The sequence below is a fragment of the Solanum verrucosum genome, unplaced genomic scaffold (genome assembly GCF_900185275.1).
Source record: "Solanum verrucosum unplaced genomic scaffold, falcon-dt-bn FXZP01000268.1, whole genome shotgun sequence".
NCBI classification, from domain to species: Eukaryota; Viridiplantae; Streptophyta; class Magnoliopsida; order Solanales; family Solanaceae; genus Solanum; species Solanum verrucosum.
Window position 1 is genome coordinate 3914174 of NW_026019957.1, and position 26572 is coordinate 3940745.

The window sequence follows — 26572 nt, forward strand, 5'->3', positions numbered from 1 at the left end:
ATTTAAATAAATTATTATAGGCAAAATAGATACATATAATTTTAAAAAAAAAAATATTGTTTGTATTAATTTAATTGGTTTCAAGATCTTTCCTAAATAAATCGAGGTCTTCATTCTTGATGTTATTATAGGTAGGAACTTTAAGTCTCATCTTAAACTTAATCATATTTTGTATAGAAAAGGAAAATTGTTTAATGATGAAAATATATTTTTCTTTTGACATATGGTGTACTAAAATATTTGATCAAAATCTCTTGACCAATAATTAATAATTTTTGAGATTATATTTCTTATCAAAAGATAATTGTTATAAAAGAGTAATTTTATAAATAACATACTATTATATAGACGATTGTTATACCTATAGGTAAAAAATTGTTATAAAAAGACAAAAATATAATATCAAAATACTGTCAATTTAGAAGTTTAGACAAAATTAATTATTTTTTTCATTTTATCCTTGGTAATTGTTTATAAAAATTACTAATACGTAATTATGATTTATGACACGTAAATCAAGTAAATATTCAATGAAGAGATATTGCATGTATAAGACATAATTAGGGTACAATAATCAAACACCCCCTCCTAATTAATATTAGGTGTGTAAATGAAAAATACGACAAATATTTTAAGACGAAGTAGACTAGAATATAAAAAGTCCAAGTGAGAAGTTAAAGTCGGTTTGACCAACTTAAAAGCCCATCCAAACGGGCACTTACTCTCTCTTACAAATGAAAAAGTGAAACAACAAAATATTACACTAAAAGTTCAACATCCAATCTCTTTTTATGCTTCATCTTTTTCTACAGATTGTCATACCATCACCAATAGGCACCTTAACAAGGCAAGATAAATGATATCAGAACTTCATTCCAAATGAAAAAATAGAAACAGAAAAATCCCAGAAGAAGAAAGAAACAATATAAACTCATGCTTACCATACTGATGTCGACGCGGTTATCCTTCATCAAGTTTTCATTAAAGTTTCTAATGCTAAGAGTCTTGGAATCATTTACCTGATAAGAAGATATCAGTTAAAGGTGAATCATTTTCTGGAGTTGACAAACTAGGAAACTGATTTTTTACCAGTGGATCGGAAACTCTTCCATGCCATAGGACATTATCGACTACAATAAGACCTCCGATTCTCACCTGTGAAAGGGAACGGCTTTTACAACCTCAAACTGCCAGGCCTAATAAACAATACAGTGATTTTAGACGTGCAACGCACCAGTTGTAGCAGCAACTCAAAGTACTCTTGATACATTTTCTTTTCTGCGTCAACAAATGCAAAATCATATCTGCATAGAATTGGAGTTAGAAAGTGAATGACTTTCCTCTTTTTGTCTATGTCACTGAAGGGACAACGAATGGTTTCTTCTAAATATAAATATTCGAGACATCTGAATTTGTTCTTCACTATGACAGATAGATTGATAGCTACTGCTGTTTCATCAAGCCATCAACCTTCAATGTCGAAGTAGTGCAAGCGAGGGAAGTTTCTCTAATAAGCGTTATAGAAAGAAAGTAACTTAACTAGCAAAACGGGTTTAGTATTGTCACATTGCATATTTTTTTTGATAACCGAGAAATCCGTTTGTGACCCACCCTTTGGACCAATCACAGCCTTCTAAACTCGGTGGATAATGGGCCCGCCCCTCTACCCTTCTCCACTTAAATACCGGGCTTCGCTTTGCATGGTGTGGGGATTGAACCTGCGACCTAAGCCACAATCCTCCACCTTTTGCCACTTGAGCTAGGCCTTGGGGGCCACATTGCATATTAGAAAGTATCTTTATCCAACCATACTCCATGATAGCTTTTTCAGAATGAGGTATCTGACTCGAAAATCACATCTTTTGTACCTCATAATGGTGCTAAGTTTATCTAGAAGCAGTTGCTAAAAAGGAAAGAAAAATAATTCTATAAGAGTTTCCACTCATAATGGCGGAGCTAGGATTTTCACTAAGGAGATTCAAAATATAATAATGTAAACATACAACAAAGCCACGGGAATTCAACATCTATTACATATACAAAAAATAATTGACTTATATATATAGTTTACTTTCCTAGCAAAGGGTGTTCAGATGAACCGCCTTGCGCCCCCCTAAGCTCTGCCTATGCACTTACACATAGAGTTGACAGCAGATTTACATGCACATTTTTAACAAAAAAAGCAAAAAGTCGGCAACTACACAAAAAATCGTCCTCAGAAAGATATTTACCTGCAACTTTCACCATTTTGAATCAAAGACTTCAAAGTATCTGCTGCTAGACCATGTCTCACGTCCACCTAATGACACAGTCAAACCATCAATGATATGAATATCAAAGACATTTAAGCACATATTTATCGTACTTCACCCTAAACAATGATGAATAATGATAAGTCGTTACAAAATGAGAAATATAGTTCACATTTCAAATTTTATGTTAGGCAGCCATTAAAAACCCCTAGAAAGTTTAAAATACTCTTAAGTAGAAGAATTTTAGCAGATATAGAATTAATAGAGAATATATTTGCATGCTTAGCCTCCATAAAAGAGAACAGTACTGACATGAGATTGAACAGAATTTTAATGCACGGATGCAGACAATTCAGATAAGTAGACTCGGTCTTCCAGGAAAATAGCATGAGAGATGAGGATATATGACATAGAATTGGAAAAGAATGGTTGAGAGATGCTATAGCAGTGTATGCAACAGAAGATACCTAGTAAAATGAATATCAAGTTATACATAATAATTTTGCGACTAGCATGTTATGCGAGAGCAAATTTGAAGCCTCTAAGGTCCATCATATCCACAAGATATGTGTTATGAAAATGTAGATATCAAAGTGGATGTGGAAGTACATACAAAGTTGGACAAGATTAGAAATTATTACGATACACAAAGGTGGACGTATCACATAGAGAAGAATAAATTATGGATTGATGCCTGAGATGGTTCAACTATGTCTTAAGTAGACCTCCAAAAGTATCAGTCCATTGGTGCACCAATATGGTGATTGAAGGTAATAAAAGAGACGACATAGACCTAAAATCACATGTGGAAGTCATCTAAAAAACTCTTGAGTTTCTATGGATCAACAGGACTTACCTGAGTACAGAACAGAACGTAAAACAAAAGATTTTAGGTGATATCATCTAGTTGGATTAAGCCTTGGTTGATGTTACTCTTAAATCAGGTCCAGGTAGGATAAGTGTGAAATATAGAAGCTCTACTTTTTGAAAGCCCTTGATTTTCCTTAGAAGAAATTCTTTTACCATTATTGGAATATGCCAGAATACTGAAACAAATATAGAGAGTCCATATAACAAATCCCACTTAGTTTGGAAAGGTGGAATGGTTAATTGATGGATGGATGAATAATAAGGTCAACAATTACTTCCATTTTTAGTAGATTGCATCTTATGATTCATATGGAACATATTTTTCTGAAGTCATTATCTCTCAAGTATAACAAAAAGATTACATCTTATGAATCACACAGGGAGACACCAGAATCACCTTATGTGACACACCAGCTCGGTCATAATATCTTTTTGCAACCTCAATTACTTTGCCATCTCTTTCACAAGCAACTAAATGACCTCCTTCTGGAAGGACCAGGGCAACAGCCAAGGATGAATATCCCTGTGGGACAAGAATGACTCATATTAATGACCGATAATACAGCCAATTAATAGAAGAGGAAAACAACACTCAATGTACTAAAAGGCAATATAAATAAGTATCATCACTGACAGAAACCTGAAATTGGTTGTATACAAGGTCAATCATTATACTGGTCAAACACACGCAGTTAAGGATTTTTCCTAATGCATGTGTGCTTCTTTGCTTTCTTACCTTTTAGCTTTCTATCTTATCACATTTCAAGTGAAAGCAAAAACAGGAAACATATTCCTATATTGTCGTTTGGCATGCAAGATAATTATCCGGGAAAAAAATTTCCCATATTATTCCGCATTTGATAGCACAACAGATAGGCTCTCCTCCAGGTTTCTATCCAACTTTGAGGGATTACTGTATCCTGGACAAGGGGTAAGGGACAGATTGCAATACCAGGAAAGTAAAGTAAGCTAGATAAGAACTTCAAATAGCAAACACTCACAAGCAGCGGAAGAGTTCTGTCTCCTTTTTCCTATTTTGTTCTTTATCCTTCGTCCACAAATGACCCAATTACCCTCATACTCCATCCTACATGAGCCTTCTGTCATGAGTCCCTCTATGAAGCCCTCAGTCGAGAACCTCCTCTATAATGAGATCCTCCTAGCATGCGTTCTATACTCTCTCTCCTTTTCTTCCATGGCGGAAAACTCACCCAGCAGCCAATATGCTATAACATTTTCTTCCGTGACATTTTCGGGCTAGTTTTTCTCTTTAGGCACTTCACCTCTATAAGATCCACCTTATCTCTATACTCTTCAACACAAATAGTCCTACGATGAATACTAGGAAATATTTGTCCCTTCATGTACATCTGAAAAATTTAGAATGATATAGAGAAGGTACAAGTGAAGATCAAGTTCCCTTCCTCTCACCCTCTTTCTTTAGATTTTTGTTACTTTTGACACCAAAAAGACCAACATAAAGGATTTTTTTTGACTAAAAAGTACCTACATAAAGGATAAGAGAGGTGCAAACTCCAATCTTGTCCATACTAAAGTACGACAGAAGAAGGTGCACATCATCAAACACATCCAGTGCCACAAATCTAATTTATTCAATACATTGTTGTCAACTAGTCTAGGTAGCAAACACATTTCCAAGATTTTGGCATTATAAATTTGCCATTTGAGTGACTTTTGCAACATAAGTTGTGAGCAACGTGTCCACATATATTATTTTTTTTGATGACAAGGGAAACCCGCAACCGCTACCCTTTGGGTGCGCACAGGGTAAAACCCCCGCTCCTATGCAATAGCTCGCAAACCACATAGGAGGGGTAACCCGCACTAGGCAAGCCTGGTGCGACGAGCTCGACCCAGAAGGCAAACCCCTTGCTTTCGCTGGCAAGGGGTTTCGAACTTGAGACCTCCAACATGGAAGTCCCAAGCTCAAACCACTGGGCCACCCCGAAGGGTACGTGTCCACATATATTTTAAGGGAAAGTACCAAACTTTTTTTTTGAATAGGAAAGTACCAAACGTTTAATATGAGGTAAGAAAACATTAAGGCAAAAATATAAATCATGTCGATGAGTATGAGTTCATAATGTAGACTTACAGTATATGTTCCCACTTCAATGCACCTTTCTGCCCCAAGAATCTGGACGAGCATAGCAAGTAGTTGTGCTTGATCCGGTGACACCTAATACTAAGAATGGCAGTTAGTCAATATTGAAGTTTAGAGTATCTGTCAATCTCCTCATGAGAAAAATCATCACCACCAATCACTGCCCTATCTTATATAGAAAAGTTGTAAGCCAATAATATAGAAGGGAAAATAAAGAACCAGTTCACCTTCAGAGACTTTTGCAGAGGGAGCACATTATTCCCTCAAGGAGCATAAAAGAGGAGAATGTGAACTTTCAAGACTTGCAATTGAAAGAGAAAAGTTTCCTCCCCATGGCCCCATGCATTACTATCAAAGTGCATGCTCAAAAAACTCATCACTTAACAAATCCTCTTCCAGAAAACTATAACCATATCTCATCCACTCCATTATATGATGAGTGACTTGGATTGTCTTCATTTAAAGTTACAAAGTTTCTTCAACTCAATCTAGAGAGTCAGTTTTGCACATATCCACTTGAGTGAATTACAAAGGATAAACTTATACAACCACTTAGTTCTTTTTATTTTAGTCAGACTCAGTCAGTTGTTATGTGCCGTAGAACCACACATCCAATAAGTTCAGAGGGACCAAGGGTCATAACAACATCCGTAAATAACCTTCTTCTGGAAATGGTCCTTAGATTTTTCAAGTATGAAAGAGACACTTCGTAATTAAATACAGAAACTTAACAGGTTCCTAAAGTTTTAGACCAGAAAGAGATCATGTGCATGTATCAAAACCATGAACAGTGGGACAGCAGAACAGCAGTAATGTATAACTTACTTAGGAGGGAGGTAAAGGAATATAACAGTTAGCAAAGCCTAGGCTGATGGATTACCTGCATCTGACTGCCTCGCATTGTTGCTGTTTCCTCCCTAAGTTCACGCAAAATCTGAAATCCAAACAAAGAGAAAAAAATGAATACCTGATAAAGTCTCCTTCCTTTATTTTTCTTTTAATCTTTGTTTTCCCCACGTTTGACTCTCTTCTCAAATTACTATGGGATTGCAACCAGAGCATTCACCTTTGGTTCTCTAACATTGGTCAATATGTAGTCATACAGTGGCGAATCAACACTTATAATCTGTTTACTACCATATCTAACATCACTTGCAACAGTAACTGGACTATCATGAAGTTTTGATGCCTGAAGCTGACAAAAGGAGAGAGCAGTTGCGGAAGACACATGCCTCGTCAAGGATAACACATCTGTGTGGTATATGGAGGGAATGGAATGGCCATTAAATTTAGGTCGAAATAATGCAAATGAATTGGTGTAGCTAAGCACCATCCGATTGGACATAGGAGAAGCAATCAACAGCCAATAGTCTGTGGGAAAGTTTAACTACCTGCAAAAGAACAAATATAAATGGAAGTGCTTAGGAAACTAATTTGATGCACTCAGTTAGCTTCTACAACATAAGGCCTCTACTTCTAATCATCAAGCAAGTGCAACTCATGCAACTGTATATGGAATCACAATTTACATGGTTTATGGTTGGTGTTCCTTAAACAAACTTTGTGGATTTATATGTAAAGTTCTTAGAATCAAAATCTTAGGTGGGTTTGTCTTAAGAAATCTCATGGTCAGACTGTAGGTTGTGAGATCTTACCAAAGTAGATAAACAATGACATTTGACTAACTTGAAATAAGTCAATAACTATTAGAAATGAGTTAATCCAGTCTACATGGGTAAAAAGAAAGTCCAAATATGATAATGTAGTGCGGAAGTAAGAGTAATCGTAAAATATGTTTCTTACAACTAGTAGATGTCCCAAAAAGCAGAGATAGACACATGGGTCTCTATGAGGAGGCAAAATGATTTGCAATACCATTTAAGAGCGAACGAGAAGTGGATTCTATTGTTTCATCTTCCACTTTTTCCTAACGTTGAGTTTGTTGACAAGGTGCTGCAGATCATTTTTGGAGCAAAGATGCAGACGGAAGTTAACTCATTCCAAAATGGTATGACTGGTTAACATAGCTGAACCTCCTGCAGTATATTCTGGAAGACTTCGAGGGTGTTTGGATTGGCTTTTCCAAAATAGCTTATAAGCTATAAAAGCTATAAGTTGGTCATACACAACTTTTAGCTTTTAGCTTATGTTTGTACTTTTTGGCCTAAAAATAAGTGCTTAAAAGCATTTTTTTATCTTTCCCAAAACCACAAAAAATAGAAAAAGAGCTTAAAAGCCAAAAGCACTTAAAATAAGTCAATCCAAACACCCTCATCATTAAGTAAAGAGACAACCTTTTGCAAGGAAAGCTGCATTGGAAGCACCTTTGACCAGTGACAACCGAAGAAAGAGGCAAGGGATCCATGTTTAGTCCTGCATCTTTTGTTAAAAAGGTAACCATATTTTAACACATTGGCGATGGACTTTTAAATATTGGGATTTAGTTTTTTCTCTTAGAAGCATGGATAAGGTAAGATCCAGCCAGTTAAGCTATAATCTTGACTTGGAACAGTTCAGCCATCGGAAAAATACATGAGAATTTGGAGAATATCTGGTCTGAACGAATAGAAGGATATTACTGGGGGAAGATTTTTCAACATCAAGTTTCAATCACTCTGTATACTTGTAAGTAAGGATACAAATCCCTAATCCCAGATTGACCACTATTATTTTCTGGAAAAGTTGAGCTTGTAAAATTGACTATTTGATGTATTTTGTGTAAGCTCCATACAGTCATACCCTAACTTTGTACAACTTCAGGAAATCCCATAGTGCCACTGTCCTATTAATGAAATTCTCATTAGCAAAATTCCTTCACTCTTGGTTATTTGACCTGGTATACTTTCTGCCCTCTTAACTATTGTCACTAATGCACAGTTGTCACGACCCGATTTCTCGAGTCATGATGACACCTACTATACCCTACCAGTAGGTAAGCCAACCCGCAACCTAGAACATCAAGCAATGAGCATAAGGGCAGAAACTAGCGAAAACAATAATCTAAACAAGGACAACAAGGCGGAAGCAAACCAAATAAATAAAACCTGAACGAACCCCCATAAGCCCGACAGGTACACAGAATAGCTAAGTCTATTGAGAAAGAAGAAAACCGGGATCCCAACCCCAAAGTAACCAAGATAATCCATCAACCTCCACCCAGCCAACAGTGCACTCCCAACCCAGCTAGAAAGAGTGACCCCAGGGGGCACCCAACCAAATAGTCCACTCCCAGCCCAGCTAGAAAGAGGGACCCGAGGGTGAAGTTGATATCGCGAGTCGTCATACTATGCAGTCAGCTCCCAGCCCAGCTAGAAAGAGTGACCCGGGGACACCCAGCCAGCAGCACACTCCCAGCCCAGCTAGAAAGAGAGGCTCGGGGATGATCGCCGAAGGTACTTAGTAGGCACTCTAAGTAGATGCAGGTCCCAGTACCAGTTACCAGCGGTGATTAGTTCCAGCCTTCTTTTGCAGCTGTGACTCGGAGACAAAGGTGAGCACTTGGCGTTTTGGGTTTGTCTTGTCTCTTTTTGTTTTAGCTAGTCTTGTTGCCTTTGAGACACGCTTTGCTGTGGTCCACTTTTGGGACATGTACTCTTTATTAGATAGCTCTGTACTAGTGACTTCCAGGTTCTGGGAGGGATTTCTGTATATATTTATTTTGGTTTGCTTCTACCTTATTGTCCTTGTTTAGATTATTGTTTTCGCTAGTTTCTGCCCTTACACTCATTGCTTGATGTTCTGGGTTACGGGTTGGCTTACCTACTGGTAGGGTATAGTAGGTGCCATCATGACTCGAGAAATCGGATTGTGACAGCAGTATACAAAGATTGTTACGGCTAAAACATGCAAGGCCTTTGGGGTGAACGTAAATGGGTTCGAACATGAGATCTTGGAGATGATCTTACGTATGGAGTAGAAGAGAAAATTACAACTTCAGCAACAAAGGGAGAAACAGAAAGACACAAAAAATTCCAAGGAAAAGGGGGATGGTGAGTTGGAAAATTTGATTTGCTCAGTCAACTATGACAAAGGGGTCCATAATGAGGGAGAAAGAATCATGAAGGGTAAGAAACTCAAAGCATTGTCCGAATGGAAGTGAAAATCATAAGTTGAAATGTGCGGGGGGTTAACGACAATAAAAAAAAAAGACAACATTAAATCGTTGGTCAAGAAGTGGAAGCCAGATGTTTTATGTCTACAAGAAACAAAATTGAAGAATGGTCTATTGTTATAGCAACACAGATTTGGGGATCTAGATGGGTCGGCTGGATGGAATTTATATCATACGGAAGGAGCGGAGGTATCAAAATATTCTGGGATAAGAGGCAATGAAATCACATAGTTTTTATGAGAGGCACATACTCTATCACTGCAATGTTTGAAGGGTTACAGGGAGATCTCAGATGGTGCTTTACTGGTGTATATGGGCCACATTCAAATTGGGAAAGAACAGATTTTTGGGATGAATTAGCTGATATTAGAGGGTTATGGACTGATCACTGGGTAGTTGGAGGAGACTTTAATGTCAGTAGATCGAACATGAAAGGTTTAGTTGCATTAGAAGATCAAGAGCAATGAGGAACTTTTCAGATCTTATTCAGGACATGGAGTTGATTGATTTACCTCTTCAGGTGCTCACTACACTTGGTACAAGAGTGAGGATTCAACTCAAGCCTCCAGAATAGATAGATTTCTGATTTCTACCGACTGGAGTGACAACTTTGGAGCTGTGAATCAGCTTGCCTTCCCAAAAGTAACTTCTGATCATAGACCCATAGTATTGGAGAGTGGTGACTGGTCTGCTAATCCGTCATACTTTAAATTTGAGAATATGTGGTTACAACATGATGGATTCACTGAGAAAGTCAAAGAATGGTGGCAGAGCTATAATATTAATGGTTCCCCAGATTACATACTAGCTCAAAAACTGAAACACTTGAAAAGGGATATCAGCAAATGGAATAAAGAGGAAAGTGGAAGTCAGGGCAAGCAAAGCGTTGGATGAACTTCTAATGCTTGAGCACGCAACTGAAGGCAGAATGAAGACTCAAGAGGAAAAATCTCAGATTTTGAATCTGAAACTGGAAATTCAGAGGTTTGGCCAAAGCAGAGGAGGCCTCGTGGAGACAAAAGTCCAGATGTTTGTGGTTGAAAGAGGGTGATTGGAATATGCCCCTCTTCTCTATTCAGCCCCACTTAAATACAAAAATTCAGTCAACAGTAAGGTTCTAGCTCGTGACGTGCGCTATACTCAAGCATCCAGCGTTGCATTCTTACCTCTAAACCAAATTCATGATGAGGGACAATCATTTATCTGCCTGGTGAAACATTTCTTGCAATTATCTCGTATAGGTTCCTATTCGTCTTTCTCGTCACCCATACACACCTACCAAGTTTCTATAGCTTTCCACCACTAACTGTTCGAACCAGGAATTTACACTACTCAGACCATTGATTTTTCACCATAATATCTTTTTTTTGATAACAAGGGAAACCCGCAGCCGCTACCCAATTTGGGTGTGCACAGGGTAAAACCCCCGCTCCTATTCAATAGATCGCAAACCACATAGGAGAGGTAACCCGCACTAGACGAGCTCGACCCAGAAAGCAAACCTCTTGCTTTCGCTGGCAAGGGGTTTTGAACTTGAGACCTCCAAGTCTCCAACATGGAAGTCCCAAGCCCAAACCACTTCACCATAATATCTTATCACCCATCTATTCTACTTCCCCTTGTATAGCTTCCAGAAGCCCGGCACCTACTCCACGGTTTAAAACATACCTTCTGGCCAATATAAAATATGTCATAGGGTACCTACTACCTAGATCCTTTATTTGTAGTTCTTGCTTAATTGGTCTGGGATCAGGCAAAGCTATATGACAAGCCAACTTTCTATACAATCTTAAACTTTATTTACTTTAACAAGCCTATAAATTATCATCAAAGTGCTCATCAGAAGCGGAGCTAGAGTACAGCTTACAAGTTCGGCCGGACCCAATAGCTTTGGTCCAAATCCTGTATTTTGTCTTTAGAAATCCACTGAACATGTACAATTTATTAACTTAGAACCCAATAACTTAAAATTGACTAGAATCCCAAACCCATAAGCTTCAAATCCTGGCTCCATTCTCATTCCCTATCTGATAGCCACTGTTTATTGAAAAGGTTAAAAACATCATTTCTACCAACATAACCACACCTCACCCCTACTTGGAAGGCAAATAAGCTATTTCCGATAGAAAAAAACAGTCCAAAGCAGTACAGAGAAAAAAATAACAGAAATGAAGACAGTCATATCAAAATAATATAGACAACCAAAACAATAGTCATTAACAATATAAAATGATAATCAAAGTAGGAAAAAAAAACTCAGTCTTTAAATGAAATGTTCAAATAAAAAGAACCCCCTTTTCTCTTCCTGAACTCAAGTTACTCTATTAGTTCAAAGATTAAAGTAAATGAAAACAGGATTTGTATGATGTAATACTAACTAACAAGCAAGACAAAAACTTTATTCAACAAAAATCAAAGTGGAAAAAAAAATACTTTTAACCCACAATGGAACATTACCCAGAAAATGAAAATGAAAATGAAAGAGAAACAGAGATATTGACAAACCTCAAAGAAATCTCTGGCCAAATTAGCCTAAAAATGGAGTCTTTATTTTCTGCACTTCACTTCTCCCTTTAATAGCTTAAAAAAAAGGAATACAACAAACATCTAATATCTATCCTCCCAAACTTTTTAAATGGATGAGTCTTTTCCTTAAATTTAATAGTATCGAAATGATTTATATTCTTTTTTTAATAAAATTATGGAGTTTTAGATGATCTTTTTAATTTACATAAAAATTTAAAAAGAATTCGGGCCGAATTGTAAATATATTTATATATTAACCATATATTAAATTTAATATATAAATATATTTTATAATATTTTTCAAAGATAAACCTAGATCCGGAAAACAAACCGATATGATTTGGATGGTTTTATAATATCTAATTTTAGTTAATATATTATTCTTGTTATCCTCATTTATATGACTTTTTTTTTTTCAAGAGTCAAATAATTTAAATTTGATGAGAAATTTATACATAAACTTATTTGAATCTCAAAATTCGAGTGCCACGTAAACTTGACGGAGTGTATATTAATTTTTTTTATATTACAAAGAGAAAAATAATTTAATTTTTCTTCCCAAGTTCCCATCGTCCCTGAAGAAACAAAAGAAGCCCTAAAACCTTAAACCTCCAAGAAGCTCAACAATGGCGACAACCACAAAGCTTCTTCAATTCCGCCCGAAACTCAAACACTTTTCTGAACCAAAACTAAAGTTCTTCTCTTCTTCTTCTTCTTCTACATCAAATCCGAATCCTGAACCCACCGAAACACCTACATCCGAGCCCAACCAAACGCCTACATCTAAACCATTCTCTTTTTCATCTATTGTCAATAATCCCCAAAACCCATCTTCACAAGCTGCAGCTTTTGACGAAGTAAGAAAAAGCCTTGCAGGATTCCGTAGCCGTTCTGGTTCAGCACCATCACCGCAGTCATTTCAAGAACTATATCAAAGAAATGTCAATAATGTCAGGTCTGAAGTTCCTTACAATGCGAATCAGAGACCACCCCCAACTGGAAATGTTGGGTTCAATGCTATTAGTGCAAGCCTGCGTAACTTAAGCGTGAATAACAACTACAATAACAGCCAGAATGAGAGTAAAGGGAAGTTGTATGAATCGTTATCACTTTCGCGATATACGGAGAGTTTTAAGTTGAGACCTGATATGGGTAAAGATGTGAAAAGGTCGGGAATGGTGATTGGTGGGAGTGGGAATTTGCCTGCATCTTTTTATCGGAAGGAGATGATGAGGGATAAAGAGGGTGATAAGGAAGGGATGAAGATGGAGTTAACTAGGAATTATAGGCATGGTGAATTAGGAGAGAAGTTGAAAATGTTGAGGCCGATAAAGAAGGAGGAGAAAGGTTGGTTTTCGTTGCATGAGTTGAACGACAGATTGATGAAGGTGAGGGAAGCTGATGAGATTGAGAGCAAGACGATGGTAGCTGGTGTCGTGTATAAGGATTTGAAAGAGTCTCTTTATCTAATAAGTCAGAATGGTGATTCAAAGCCTAAGAAGACAATGAGTGAGTTTTTTTTAAGTGCAATTTCTGTGTTTGTTTATATATTGGATTATATGAATATCTGGTGTAGAACCATGTATACTAAATGTTATGCTGTGAGTGATCTAGTTAGTATTATATTAATATGTAGTGTGTTCAACTGTAAACAAACAGCCATAGGAACTTGAAGCATAAACCTTGTGTCTTGGTGAATAACACCACACAGCACACACATGTGTATAATGTTGAAAGAAATGCAAGTGTAGTTGCACCAGGGGTGTGGCCTAGGGGTCAATAAATGAAACGAGAATCATGGGAGACATTGTTCAAATCCTATAGTGAAAAAATTGCTCGGTGATTTCTTCAATATTCCTAAGCATTGGGGGGGAGGGGATGAGCTATTTGGTGTCTGTGCTGGTAGGATTTAGTAGGCACCCCATGGAAAAATTGAGGTGCACAAAAGCTGGCCGTACAACCACTATCATAATTATAAATATAAACGACAATATGTTTGTGTAGCTATTGTGGTAATAAGTATTTGGAACTATTTGAGGTCATCTACTGATTGATTCATTGATTCTGATGCATATCTTGTGAGTATATTTTTTTTTTCTGATGATTCTTCTATAGGAACCCAGTTGCATAAGAGCGCCTCACGAAAACTACCATGGGTAGAAGAGTTTCTCGCAAAACTTTACTCATAAAATGTAACATTATTGTGGAAAATGTGCAAAGCCTTCACACTGATTTTTTTTTGGTGAAGTAATTAAACTATATTAGAAAGGCATCAAGGAGATGCAAAGTTACAAGGAAAATAAAGAGCTGCATCAAAACAAAATAAACATGAAGCTAGCTGAGCAAAAAATTGTAAACAACCAAAAAAGAGATCCCCAAAATCCTACTATGCTAGAGTTAGGGAACTAACAAAATCCAAAAAGTTATCCACACTGTTTACCGGGAAAAGAAAGTGCCAACTGAAGAGAGTAGATAAACTTATAGCCTTGAGGGTGCTAGTGGGAATTGAGATTCCATCAAAGACTCTGCAATTTTTTTCTTTCCAAAGAGTCCAAAAAATAACTGCTTGGATCATCCTCCATAGCCTTTTCAAAGTCTTGCTAGCTCTCCATCCTATCCAACTAGCAAAGGCATCTTTAATGGAGAAAGGCATAACCCATTGAAGACCAAACAGTGAGTGGAAAAAATGCCACAAGTCAGTTGCTGTAGGGCAGTGTAAAAGTGATGGTTAACAGTTTCATTATCCTTCTGGCAAAATTTTCATCATCCCCTTCTTTCTAAGGTTATCTTGAGTTAGATAGGCCTTATGAATAGTTGTACAGGTAAAACAAGAAACCTTTAGAGGTTGTCAACCAGATATGTTTCCAGGGAAAAACATCAAGGATGCCATTCTGTGAATGCCAAAAATTATAGCTCTCCTTCATGGTATAAATCTCTTCCTTGGTGTTGCCCCAAAGTAATCTGTCTGTGGTTTGTTCATCTAGGTTGCATTCCTCCAGAGTCGTAGTAGTGAGAGGAGTTCATTGATCTCCCAGTCCTGTAAGTTCTTTCTGAAAATTGGGCTCCAAATATTGTCTACTTTGTATTAGGCAATTGTAGCATTCTTGTTAGTGGCTATCTAGTATAGCATAGGGAAGGACCCCTTCATTATAGTGTCACCAAGCCATTTGTCTTGCCAAAATCTTATCTTAGTCCATTACCAGCTTTGAAAAGCACTTTCCGGAAAAGTCATCTTGGAGACTGCTGATGTGTTTCCAAACCCCCTACACCATGTGTACCCCTGCTCCTCATTGGCCTCCAATGATCAAGAATGCCATGTTTGGCTTTGATTATACCCTTCCAGTACCCTGCCTCATTCTGTCCAAACCTACAAAGCCACTTCAAAAGTAAACCTTTATTATGTAGTTGTAGGTTCCTGATTCTCAATCCTCCTTGCGCCTTGGGCTGAGTGACTTTTTGCCATTTCTCCAAAGGGAATTTGTAAGTTTGGATGTTTCCTTCCCAAAGGAATCTTCTCCTTAGCCTATCTATTTGTTTTAGAACTGAGCTTGGCATTGGAAATAGAGACATACAATAAGTAGGAATGCTATCCAGAACATTGTTGATAAGAGTTAGTCTTCCTCCCATTAATAGATACCGAAATTGCCATGTAGCTAGTCTCTTTTCCATCTTTTCAATTACTCCATTCCAAATCTCAGGGGATTTGAATTTTGCACCTAATGGTAGACCCAAGTAAGTGGTAGGAAAGGAGCCTATGTTACAACTGAGTATGTCAGCAAATTTCTCTAGGTTTTGAACCTTGTTGACGGGGTATATTATGCTCTTGATCATGTTAATGTGAAGACCAGAAATAGATTCAAAGACCATGAGAGTAGTATTGAGGTTATAGACTTGCTGACTATCTGCTCCACAAAAAATCAGAGTATCATCTGCATAGAGCAAATGAGATACAATAACTGAGGTTGAAGGATCCTTGCCCAACGTGAAACCCTTGTATCCATTGTAGCTCATTTGCCTTTTCCAGCATTTGAGAGAGGCCCTCTACAGCCAAAATAAAGAGGAAAGGGGAGAGTGGGTCTCTCTGCCTTATTCCCTTTTGGGATGAGCAAAATCCCATAGGACTTCTATTTAATAGGATTGAGAACTTCACCGTTGAGATGCAGAAAAAAATCCATTTAATCCACTTGTTACCAAATCCCATTTGTTTTAGAATGTTGACCAGATAAGACAATTTAGTTGATCAAAGGCCTTCTCTATGTCTAATTTGCATAAGATCCCAGATTCACCACTTATGATTTTCCCGTCTAAAACTTCATTGGCGATCATGGATGCATCAGTGATTTGTCTGCCCTTCATGAATGCACTTTGTTGGTCTGAGATTAGGGAGGATACTACCCTTTTCTGCCTCTCAGCTAGGGTCTTCGCCAAAAGTTTGTTAACACTGCCTATAAGGCTTATAGGCCTGAATTTCTTTAGTTCCAGGGCACCTTTCTTCTTTGGGATGAGAGCAATGAAAGTGGCATTGCAAGACCTCACCATTTGACAATTCTGATGGAAGAAAGTGAGGGCTTCCATTATGTCAGATTTGATAAAGCTCCATGATTTCTGGAAAAAGGCTATAGTAAAACCAGCCAGGCTTGGTGCTTTGTCAGGAGCACAAGATTTGAGGGCATCTAATACTTCTTGTTCATTGAAAGGTACTTCTAGCTCCTCTTTTTCTTCAGCACTGATAGTGGAGCGTCCTTCAAAAACAGCCAAGGGTCTCCAAGCTTCTTCCTCTTTGTACAACGTCTGATAGAATTCTAGGATTCCTCTCTTTGTCAGCTCTTTATCCTCAATTAAATCATCCCCAATCTTCAATCTATCAATGCAGTTGCTCCTTCTATGAGAGTTGGTCATTCTCTAGAAAAAATTTGTATTCTAATCACCTTCTTTTAGGCTTTAGCCATAAACATCTTGACTTTTGTCTCCATGAGATCTCTTCAGCAATGGCGATCTGTTGAATCTCAAGTTTCAGTCATAGTGACTTCACATTTTCCTCGGGGGTGTGAGTTCTTTATTCAGCAATTTGGTCCAACCTTCCTAGTTCCATCAGTGCTTTGTCTTTGAGATTCAATCTGGCCAAAGACCTCTCTATTCCATTTGGTGATACCCTCTTTAGGTGTCTCAGCTTCTGGATCAAGATAAATCAGGAATGCCTGAAACATTGTAAGAATTCCACCAATCTCTCACCATGTAAGGAATCCATCTGATTATAACCACATATTCTTGAATTTGAAGTAAGAAGGTGAAGCTTCCCAATCCCCACTTTCCAGAACAATAGGCTTGTGATCAGAAAACACTCTAGGCAATGGGTATTATTTAATGGCATTGAACATTTCACTCCATTTGGGTGATATTAGAAACCTGTGAATTCTTGAGGCTTGTAAATGAGCCTCCCCTCTTGACCAGGTGAATTGAGCTCCTTGAATAGGAGGGTCAATCAATTATAAGTCTTGAATGGTATTAGAGAAGCCCATCATGGCCCTAGATCTTCTAGTACAGTTCAGTTTTTCCTCTTCAAATCTGCATACATTAAAATCACCACCAATTACCCTCAAGTCAGACCACAGACCCTGATAGCTGCTAGTTCATTCCAAAGTTCATCTCTTTCCGGATTAGTGTGAGGTCCATACACCCCTGAAAGAACCCATTTAAAATCTTCATTGAGGCTTTCAAATCTGCAAGATAGGAAAAAGATCTCAGCTTCAGAATCCACACAATTCCCGACCCTTTTATCCCACATAATAAGAATCCCCCCTTTGGTTCCAATTGCCTTGAGTTCTACCCAAGAAATCCACCTATTTCCCCAAACCTGTCTAATTAAAGAGCTGGTCCACTCCTCAATTTTGGTTTCTTGTAAACAAATGATGTCTGCTCCACATTTATTATTAATAAATAAGAGATTTCAAGGTGCATCTCTATTGTTTAACCCCTGTACATTCCAAATGAGTGTTTTGACTCTCATCTAGAATGACCCTTGTGAGACCTGCCCCTATCTTTCTTACCACTGCCCTCTTGAAGTCCCCAAGCCAACTTTTTCAGTTCAGCGTCTGCTTTGTTTTTCCCTTTCCTAGAGTCCTTTACTTTCTTCTGTTCTTGAATCTGATTTTTTCTCTTTTCCTCCATTCTGAGAACGATATCGAGGATTTCATGTTCAAAACTTGATTCATTCACCCCCAAAGCCTTGCAAGCTTTCATCATTGTCAATTTGGACCATTTGGAGGTTTCCACCACCACAGGGGTATCAACAGGCTGCAAAAGTTCACCACCACCATGCCATGGAAGAGGAAGGAAACAATTAAGAGATTGGGAAGGGATATCTGAGTCCAGCCCCTCATGATAAGAATCACAGAAGTGAGAAGAATTGGTGTTGCAAGGAGTGGTGGGCAAATTGATATGGTCAGCTTCATCATCTGCCTCTAATTGTGAAAGTGCATCATCAGAGGTTCCAAATCCCTGAGTTTGGAAGCTTGAATTTCCAATTCACTGGATCGAAAGAGGCTGTGTCGTGTGAGGAAGCAGAAGGAGGCTTGGAGATGGGTCAATTTTGGATGCAGTTGTTTTCCATTGTTGCGTCACTCTTGCATGCTGAGAGTTTTTGTTTCTGACTGGACCTTTAGAATGGAAGCTGGTGTTTAAATCACTGAGAGTACTTCTTTTAATGGCCTTCCCCTTGTCACTTGATATACAAATAACACCAAGCAAAGTACCAACTCTTACCCCTTATCACTCTGTGTACTATGTTATTAGCAGCATCATGATTCCGAGCATCTGTTAGGAATTCAATGAGGTCACTTCCAAGAGCTTCTGCAGCTGAATAACCATATAGTTTTTCAGCAGTTCGATTCCTGTGCAACAACGGCTCAAATTACATTCCTATAATGATAACTTTAATAAACACCAATTGAAGTCAAACTAAGACCAAATAAAATGTTCTTACCTGCACAATGTTACTTATAAAATGTAACATTATTGTTGAAAATGTGCAAAGCCTTCACACTGATATCAATGGTTTTTTGTGTTTATAGTATTTTTGCAATCTTTGTACGTTTGATTAGTGGACCAGTGGTCATTTTGCTAGTAACACACTTGGTTTTCTTATTCATTAGCTATAAGTGCAGTGTTCATCGAGGGTTAATCAATACTTCTGTTCTTTGATACGGCACTTAGATTTATATTTGGTGCTTCTTTGTAAGCAAAAAAATGCTTTTTTTAGAGTATAGTGAAAATATCTTTTATGATATATCATATGTTGATTACAATCACTTTTTACAGTTCAGAGACTTGATGTCTTGGGGCAGCTGGGTGGTACTCCAAGCTTTATGTTGCATCCACCAAAAGAACACTTGGTTGAAAAGGCAAGTAGCATTTTGTTCTCAAATATCTTTCTGTCAATGATTCTGCTCCTTCTAATTCTGCCCTAGGGTGTAGTTGAAGTGACGAAGGTGGAGGGACTTGTGAATTAGCCTGGTATTTAAGTAGAGAATAGAGAGACGGGCCCATTATCCCTGAGTTTTGAAGGCTGTGGTTGGTAGGGTTTGCCTCAAATGAACTTTTCAGTCATAAGAAAAATAGCATTTTACTTCTACTTCTTTTGTTCATGGCAAATGTCTCCTTCAGATAAACCCTTTTCGATTTCCAGCCTTCACTGAATAGTTTTAAGTAGCAAGCATAATCTTTCCTTTCTAGTAGAAGGTGGATGCATTTGGCTTAAAAATATAAAAGCAACACTTGAACTGCATTACAGCAAAAGGTGAAGGCAATCATACTAGTTATATTTTGCTTTACCATTTTAATAAAAAATAATGGCTTGATGGGAAGATGTATATTAGTCAAGACTAAATTACTTTTTGTCATATTGTGTATCAATTTGGCTTGTTCCTTTTAACTTTCGCAATCAAGAAAAAAAAATTTATAGAAGGAAAAGGGGAGGCACGGTTGATGGTGGTCTTGATTTGCAGCCATAACTTACAGAAACTCATCCTTGATTTGTTATTCTCTTATTGTTTCTTTTTGTTTGTTACTTTGTTTAGTACAACAAGTAGCATCAATGATCTGATTTCTATTGTCAATGTGTCTGTCATACATTTAAGTGAATGTAATAACTTATCGACAATTTTGAACAGTTCTTTCACCCAGATAACATGTCATCTGGGGAAAAAATGAAACTGGAGCTACAAAAAGTTAGAGATGAATTTAAAATGTCAGAGTCGGATTGTGGATCTGCTCGTGTTCAAGGTGCGTGATCTTGATTTATGATGTCATGTTGTTTAAGGTTGCTACTTTTTTGTTTTTACTACCTTTAGTTTCTAGTTTTAACTTCATGGCGTACAGACCTCAAGAGTTCAGACTGGACCATGTATACACCTATTAACTTCTTTTCTTAATATCTTGATGTCCTCACATGTGTTTCCTCTCCTTTTTTTTCTAGACTTGATATTCTTTGTGCTCTTTATGCTACTTTTAAGGTTCTGTTGGGCAGTTTGTATCTGGGTTTAATTTGGAAGTTGTCTTCTTTATTTCTACATATGAGGTTCTAGATACTTCCTACTTGAGCAGATTCTATGTTCTTTTTTCTGTTTCAAAAACTACCCAATCACTATTCCTTCATTGGGCATTATCCTCTACCCATAACACCACTTTCCAGCATTTTAATCAATGCTGATGCTTGTGCTCTGTCTTAATCTTCTATTTATGTCCATTGAAATAGTAGTCTGCTTTGACTTTTTCCTAATGCTGATTTAAATTTGTCCCCCTGGCTTTCTGATAGTAATTGTACAAATAGTGAAGATATATATCATGTACAAAGCAGTATTAATTTGGAGAAATGTGAAGGAGAAAAAGCCAAGAATGAAGACTGAAACACATGTCGCCATCCTAAAAGAAAAAAACAAAAAGAATGAAGACCAAGGAAATCTTGGAAACTGCCTTTCTTCTTATTACCACAATTTGGGTAATGATCCAAGTTAAGCAAGTCATCTGATGTAGTCAGTCAAACGCTTAGTCTGGCAGAGATCTTGCTGCCCAAGTATTTTCTTCAACTACTTCAGAAAGTACAGTGCACCCGAAAGAATCGAAATGACTAAAAAACAACATAACAGAGTGCCTGAATCTGAAAATAATAGGATAACTAAGGCCTCATTGTTTGCACTTACTGAAGTATTAGTTGAAAGCTTCAACTGAGAAAGGGTACAGCAGTCTATTAAGAGATAACCTTGCAACTAATGAAATACAAAACAGAGAGCTACTACATAAAGTTGTGACCCTTTGAAATCACTTGGTGAAGAACAACACAAGAAGAAATAGCTCCTAGGGTTTACTTCAAGTGGCGAAAGTTGTAGGACGTGTCACTTAGGTCATAGGTTCGAGCCATGTGCCATGTGAACTAAGCTTGCTATTTAAGTGGAGAAAGATTGAGAAGTGGACTTGTTTTCCCGAGTTTTGAAGCCCGCAATTGTCTGTTAGGGTTGGCCCCTAGCAGATTTCTCGGAAAACAGAGGGAGTATTAATTACAGCATAATAATAATTCTTTCATCTTTTATTCATCACATAAACAATCCATGCATTATAATCCCAGCATAACCAGTATGTGAGCCAAAACAGCCCCTAATGGTGAATTCCGGGGATTAAGCGAGATATTGCAATCTATTCCCTTTTTTGTTCGGCAACATGTGCAGAGAGACCTCAAAGTTCTTTGTAGATCTCCTGTCATCCAGCTTCTAATACCTTAATTTTGCTGTTGACAGATGTTATTTCTCTTGAACTTGTTAAAGAAAAACATATGTAAGGAAGTTGCTTGAATTTGATTTTGTTTAAAGTTGATACTCAAATGGAAGTTCAAACCACATATGTGCTGCTCCAATGATGTTTATATAGTTTCTTACATTGTATATTAATGTTAGCCTTTTTTTTGTTTTCAGTGGCTCAACTTACAACAAAAATAAAGCACCTATCTTCAGTTCTTCACAAAAAAGTGAGTTTTCTGCTGAATTGTACCCAATTGAGCATCTTGTGCAGGAATACTCATATCACGAAAACTCCATTTATAGCACATTGTTGGTTATTGTCATATGGTAAAGCATGATTGTTCTTGAAATGCCAACTCAGAGGGAAAAAAAGAATAGATGACACATTGGCTGTCGTCAATGAATTGCAAACACTTGTTGTATAAGATGGTCCATTATCATTTATCTATTATCTTGTCATAGAACTTTATTACTTTAGATTGTGAGCTGGTTATTTATAGGGATCTTTACATAAGTAGCTAGACGGATTTAGACGGATTCACTGTTTACTTTTTCTAGCTAGTATACATAGATTATACATGGTTATGCATGAATTGTTATATTATACACATCTGCTGGCTAATATTTTTTTTATACATTGTCGTCAATTATCATTTTTTTAAGGATAAGCACTCTCGTAAGGGTCTACAACAAATGGTTCAAAATAGGAAGAAGTTATTGAAGTATTTGCGAAGGACAGATTGGGACTCTTACTGCCTCGTTCTTTCTAAGCTTGGTCTCCGAGACAACCCAGATTACAAGTTCTAGACCAGCACGTATGACATACTACTTGAATGCAGTTTTTCTTTGGCAGTTTGCCGGAAGCTTTTTCCATACTAAAACTTCTCCTCTCATTTGGGGGTAGAGGCGATGAGGGGGATGAACTTTTGTTGTTTGGTTCACTGCCTCCCAAGGGAAGCTCATAACTGGTCTTTGAAAGGAGAGTCAAATGTAAGATACCATGTTTTTAATTTCTTTTTTCTTTTCTTTTTATAACGACGGTGTCTAGAATAACTTGCACGCACCACGACGTGTATGTATCTCTGTGTACCGGGGGCTTATGACATTTTTACCTTGTGATAGGTTAAGGAGTGAAATTAACAAGTGACTCAGTAATTGGTCTTCAAGAACCACAATATCTTTTCCTTGTTTGAATTGTAGTTGGATGGTGGCAACCTATGTTTGCTTAGACTCTTTAAAAATATCAACTGGTGTGTGTCGGATTCTCCAAAAGTAGTATATTTTTAGAGAATCCAACATGGGTGTGGCATCAAAAGTGAAGAGTCCGCACAACTTAGGTGGCAAGTTGATTGATTATTCTTTGCTTCAATAATTTCCTGGGATGAATTGTTCTAATAAGCTTCGCCTTTACTCTTAATAATATATTCTTGTGTTATTTTCTCCTCTTGGTTTTGATGGTTCGTCGAGAGGACATATGTTTGGTCCGTTGGGTAATTTTCCTTTTTTTGTTTCGTATTTAGGTAACGATACGATAACACAACATGTACGTGTGAATACACTCTTTATATAGATAACAACATACTTGTCAAATTGATAGGCATGTGTATTGAAGATTTAAAATTTATAAATTTCTTCAATCACTTCAAATTGATATATGATAATGATTGAATTCATAGTCAAATATTTAATCATATATTTTGTATTACCAACATGTTACTTTCTTTTTTGAACTAGGTGCAAATTTGTTAATTAAATGCGAAAGAAGGATAATTTTATTTAGGGAAAAGGGACAAATATACCCCTGAACTATCGTAAATGGTATGCAGATACCCTCCATCATACTTTTGGGACATTGGTGCTTCTGCCGTTCAAAAACTAAAGCATATATACCATTTATACTGACGGACGTACACGTGTCATAATCTTATCCATCGACTCGACATTTATCAAATATCGGATTGACGGAGAAGATTGTGCCACGTGTCCCTATTTAATCTTCCGTTAGAGTGAAGGGCATATATGCTCTAGTTTTTGGACGGCAGGGACACCAATGTCCCAAAAGTATGACGGAGGGTATATGCATATCATTTACGATAGTTCAGAAATATATTTGTCTTTTTTCCCTTTTATTTATACAAAACAACAATCAAAAGAATACATAGTTCTTAGCATATTACATAAAATGATATTTCACTGAGTTGTGGTGGAATGGATGGGGTTTCTTCATTTTTTTTAGAGCATCACTCCAAAAATAGGTCATCTAATGCATGACTCTAACATAGTCGGACTACAATAGAGATATCGAACATCAAATGTAATGCACAACTCTAACATAGTCGGATTCCAATAGAAATATTGAACATCAAATGGTAAAAGAAAAAAAAAAAAACATAGAGGGATATTTCTATTGAAATTTATCCCTCTCCTCTTTATTTTTGTGATTAATAAACACAAAACTTGATGGGCAAACACACCCTTATACTGTAATTTGGCATATTATTTTAGGGAATTTAAGCAAATATCTCATAAAAGCAAAACAATTACAAACATATATTCCTTTGCATACATTCATGCCCCCACTAAATAATTACACTATATACTCCCCACTAATTTCACTTAACTGATATTAATCAGTATCATAAATTGTATTAATATCATTAAGACTGATAATTTCGTTTAACTAATACTAAATCAGTAAATGCATACTGCATTGATATCATTAAGGTTTGACCAACTTATATATTTCTTCAAACAAATCCTAAGATTTACAAAGCAAAAATGATCATTATTATATTGTTGATACTAATTATAATCTTACAAGCATGTCATTATGGCTTTGAATTAATTGTGAGGTGATTGAATATTGTTCTCACTCAATAATAGGCGTATGTAGATTAACTTAGCATTGAGGTGTGTTTTAATATAAAACAGTGATAATTTAGATAGGTAAATGGATAAGAACAATTTTGAGACCAAATTTCAAACGGAGGGCAAAGTTGTTACATTCCAATAGTTGAGGGGCAAATTTGAATCAATTCACCAATAATAAACGTATATTTATTTAAAGGGAAGGCAAAATTGTTCCATTTTCTATAATTTAGGGGAATTTTTGACCTTTTCTCTTATTAAAATAGTTCATTAGTTTTTAAAAACATTTTTGGGCGAAACGAAAACGGTGAAGAGCATTTTTTTACTTAAGAAATGGACGGAGGGTATTTTTATATTAAATTTGGATTCACATAGAAAGTTCCATATTGGGGAGTAAAACACTTCCTAATAAAAGCGATTTTATACTCAAGAGAACTCGAACCCAAGAATAAAAGAATACTTATCATTCCACGGGAACCTCGTTGGTAGGTTTTGGTGCTTTTGTTTTGGTAGTTGGGTGGATGGTATATATGTAATGAATGTGTGTGTACTAGGTGAACAGTTTGTTTTGATATTAATTCTTGGATTTTGGTTGTTCTGAGAATTAAAATTCTCAAAGTTTATAGCAGGTTTGTTTGGCCATAAAAATTAAGAATGGTACCACAGAATCCACAACATTTGCACCTTCTTTTTTTTGGGCTTTCCGCTCAGTGTTCAGTACTCATATTGAAGCTCGACTTAATTTGGATTCGCGCCGAAAAGTCTCACATTAAGGCGTAAAGCGGTCTCTAACAAAGGTGGCTCTATACCCAAAGAAGCTCGAATCCGAGACCTTTTGGTTAAGGATGAAAGAGTACTTATCACTCCACCACAACCCTTGTTGGTTCATTATATTGCACCTACCTATTCAAAATTTTAAGTTTTCAATTGGATTACCCATTATTTTCTTGCACCAACGTTCAAAAATATGGTATACAATATTGTACAAAACTCCAAAAAATAAATTATACGAAAAAATTATATCGTAAGGCAAATATGTGATATGTATTTACTATAGAAAATAATAGTTCAAAAGAATTACGATTCATACCTATTGTTAAAATTTTATAACAATTTCTCTCTCCTCTCTCTGCTCTCTCGCTCACCTCTCTCCTGTCTCCCTTACATCTCTCCTCTATTTGCACTCTCTCCCCCCTCTCTCTCAGCTCTCCTCTCTTTGCCCTCTCCCCTCTCTCTTGCCACATCCTTTCTCTCTCAATACAAATACAAATAGTAAGCAAATGTTAACAATCAGCGATACAAATACAAATAGTAAGCAAATGTTAACAATTAGCGATACAAATACAAATAGTAAGCAAATGTTAACAATCAGCGATACAAATACAAATAGTAAGCAAACGTTAACAATCAGCAATACAAATACAAATAGTAAGCAAATGTTAACAATCAGCAATACAAATACAAATGTGATACAAATGATAATTGTCAATTATATAAAAAAAATCAATAATATTAAATACAAACACTCATGACAATAGATGAATACAAATACACACAAGGCAACAGATACAAATGGCAATATATGAATACAAAAACACACAAGGCAACCTTTATGGACTATTCAAAATTCTATGGACTATAATTTTTCCTATTTGTAAAAATTAGGCAAATGACTTAGTATAAGAAAGAAATTACTTCCTTTCCCTACTCTTTCATTAATTACCAAAAATCCCTTTTTTAGTGTTTTTCGGATACATAATATAGCAGCGCGGATACTTTAATTAATAACGGGCTGATACTTAAATTATTAAGTTGTTAGCAACACGGATACTTAATTAACAGGCGGATGCATAATATAGCAGTGTGGATACTTTAATTAATAACGGGCGGATACTTAAATTATTAAGTTGTTAGCAGCACAGATACTTAATTAACGGGCGGATGCATAATATAGCAGCGCGGATACTTTAATTAATAACGGGCGGATACTTAAACTAATAAAGTATCCGGTTAAGTTGAATTGGGGGAAAAT

At 36.7% G+C, this 26572-nt stretch overlaps 2 protein-coding genes across 2 annotated transcripts; one reads left to right on the forward strand and one right to left on the reverse strand.

The window, feature by feature from the left end:
- Nucleotides 1–723: 723 nt before the first annotated feature.
- LOC125814417 (uncharacterized) lies at nucleotides 724–11913 on the reverse strand. Its single transcript, XM_049493864.1, has 10 exons — nucleotides 11864–11913; nucleotides 6314–6638; nucleotides 6128–6181; nucleotides 5239–5322; nucleotides 3520–3645; nucleotides 2232–2299; nucleotides 1235–1304; nucleotides 1090–1155; nucleotides 942–1019; nucleotides 724–838 (listed from the first exon to the last, which is right to left on the reverse strand). Exons 2-10 carry the CDS (start codon nucleotides 6590–6592, stop codon nucleotides 797–799), a joined length of 867 nt encoding a protein of 288 aa, XP_049349821.1. The 5' UTR covers nucleotides 6593–6638; nucleotides 11864–11913; the 3' UTR covers nucleotides 724–796.
- Nucleotides 11914–12510: 597 nt separating this feature from the next.
- On the forward strand, nucleotides 12511–22709 carry LOC125814405 (uncharacterized). The gene is made up of 5 exons (XM_049493854.1): nucleotides 12511–13393; nucleotides 19202–19284; nucleotides 20053–20164; nucleotides 21847–21899; nucleotides 22336–22709. The coding sequence occupies exons 1-5, from the start codon at nucleotides 12511–12513 to the stop codon at nucleotides 22477–22479; spliced, it is 1275 nt and encodes a 424-aa protein (XP_049349811.1). The 3' UTR covers nucleotides 22480–22709.
- The last annotated feature ends 3863 nt before the right edge of the window (nucleotides 22710–26572 follow it).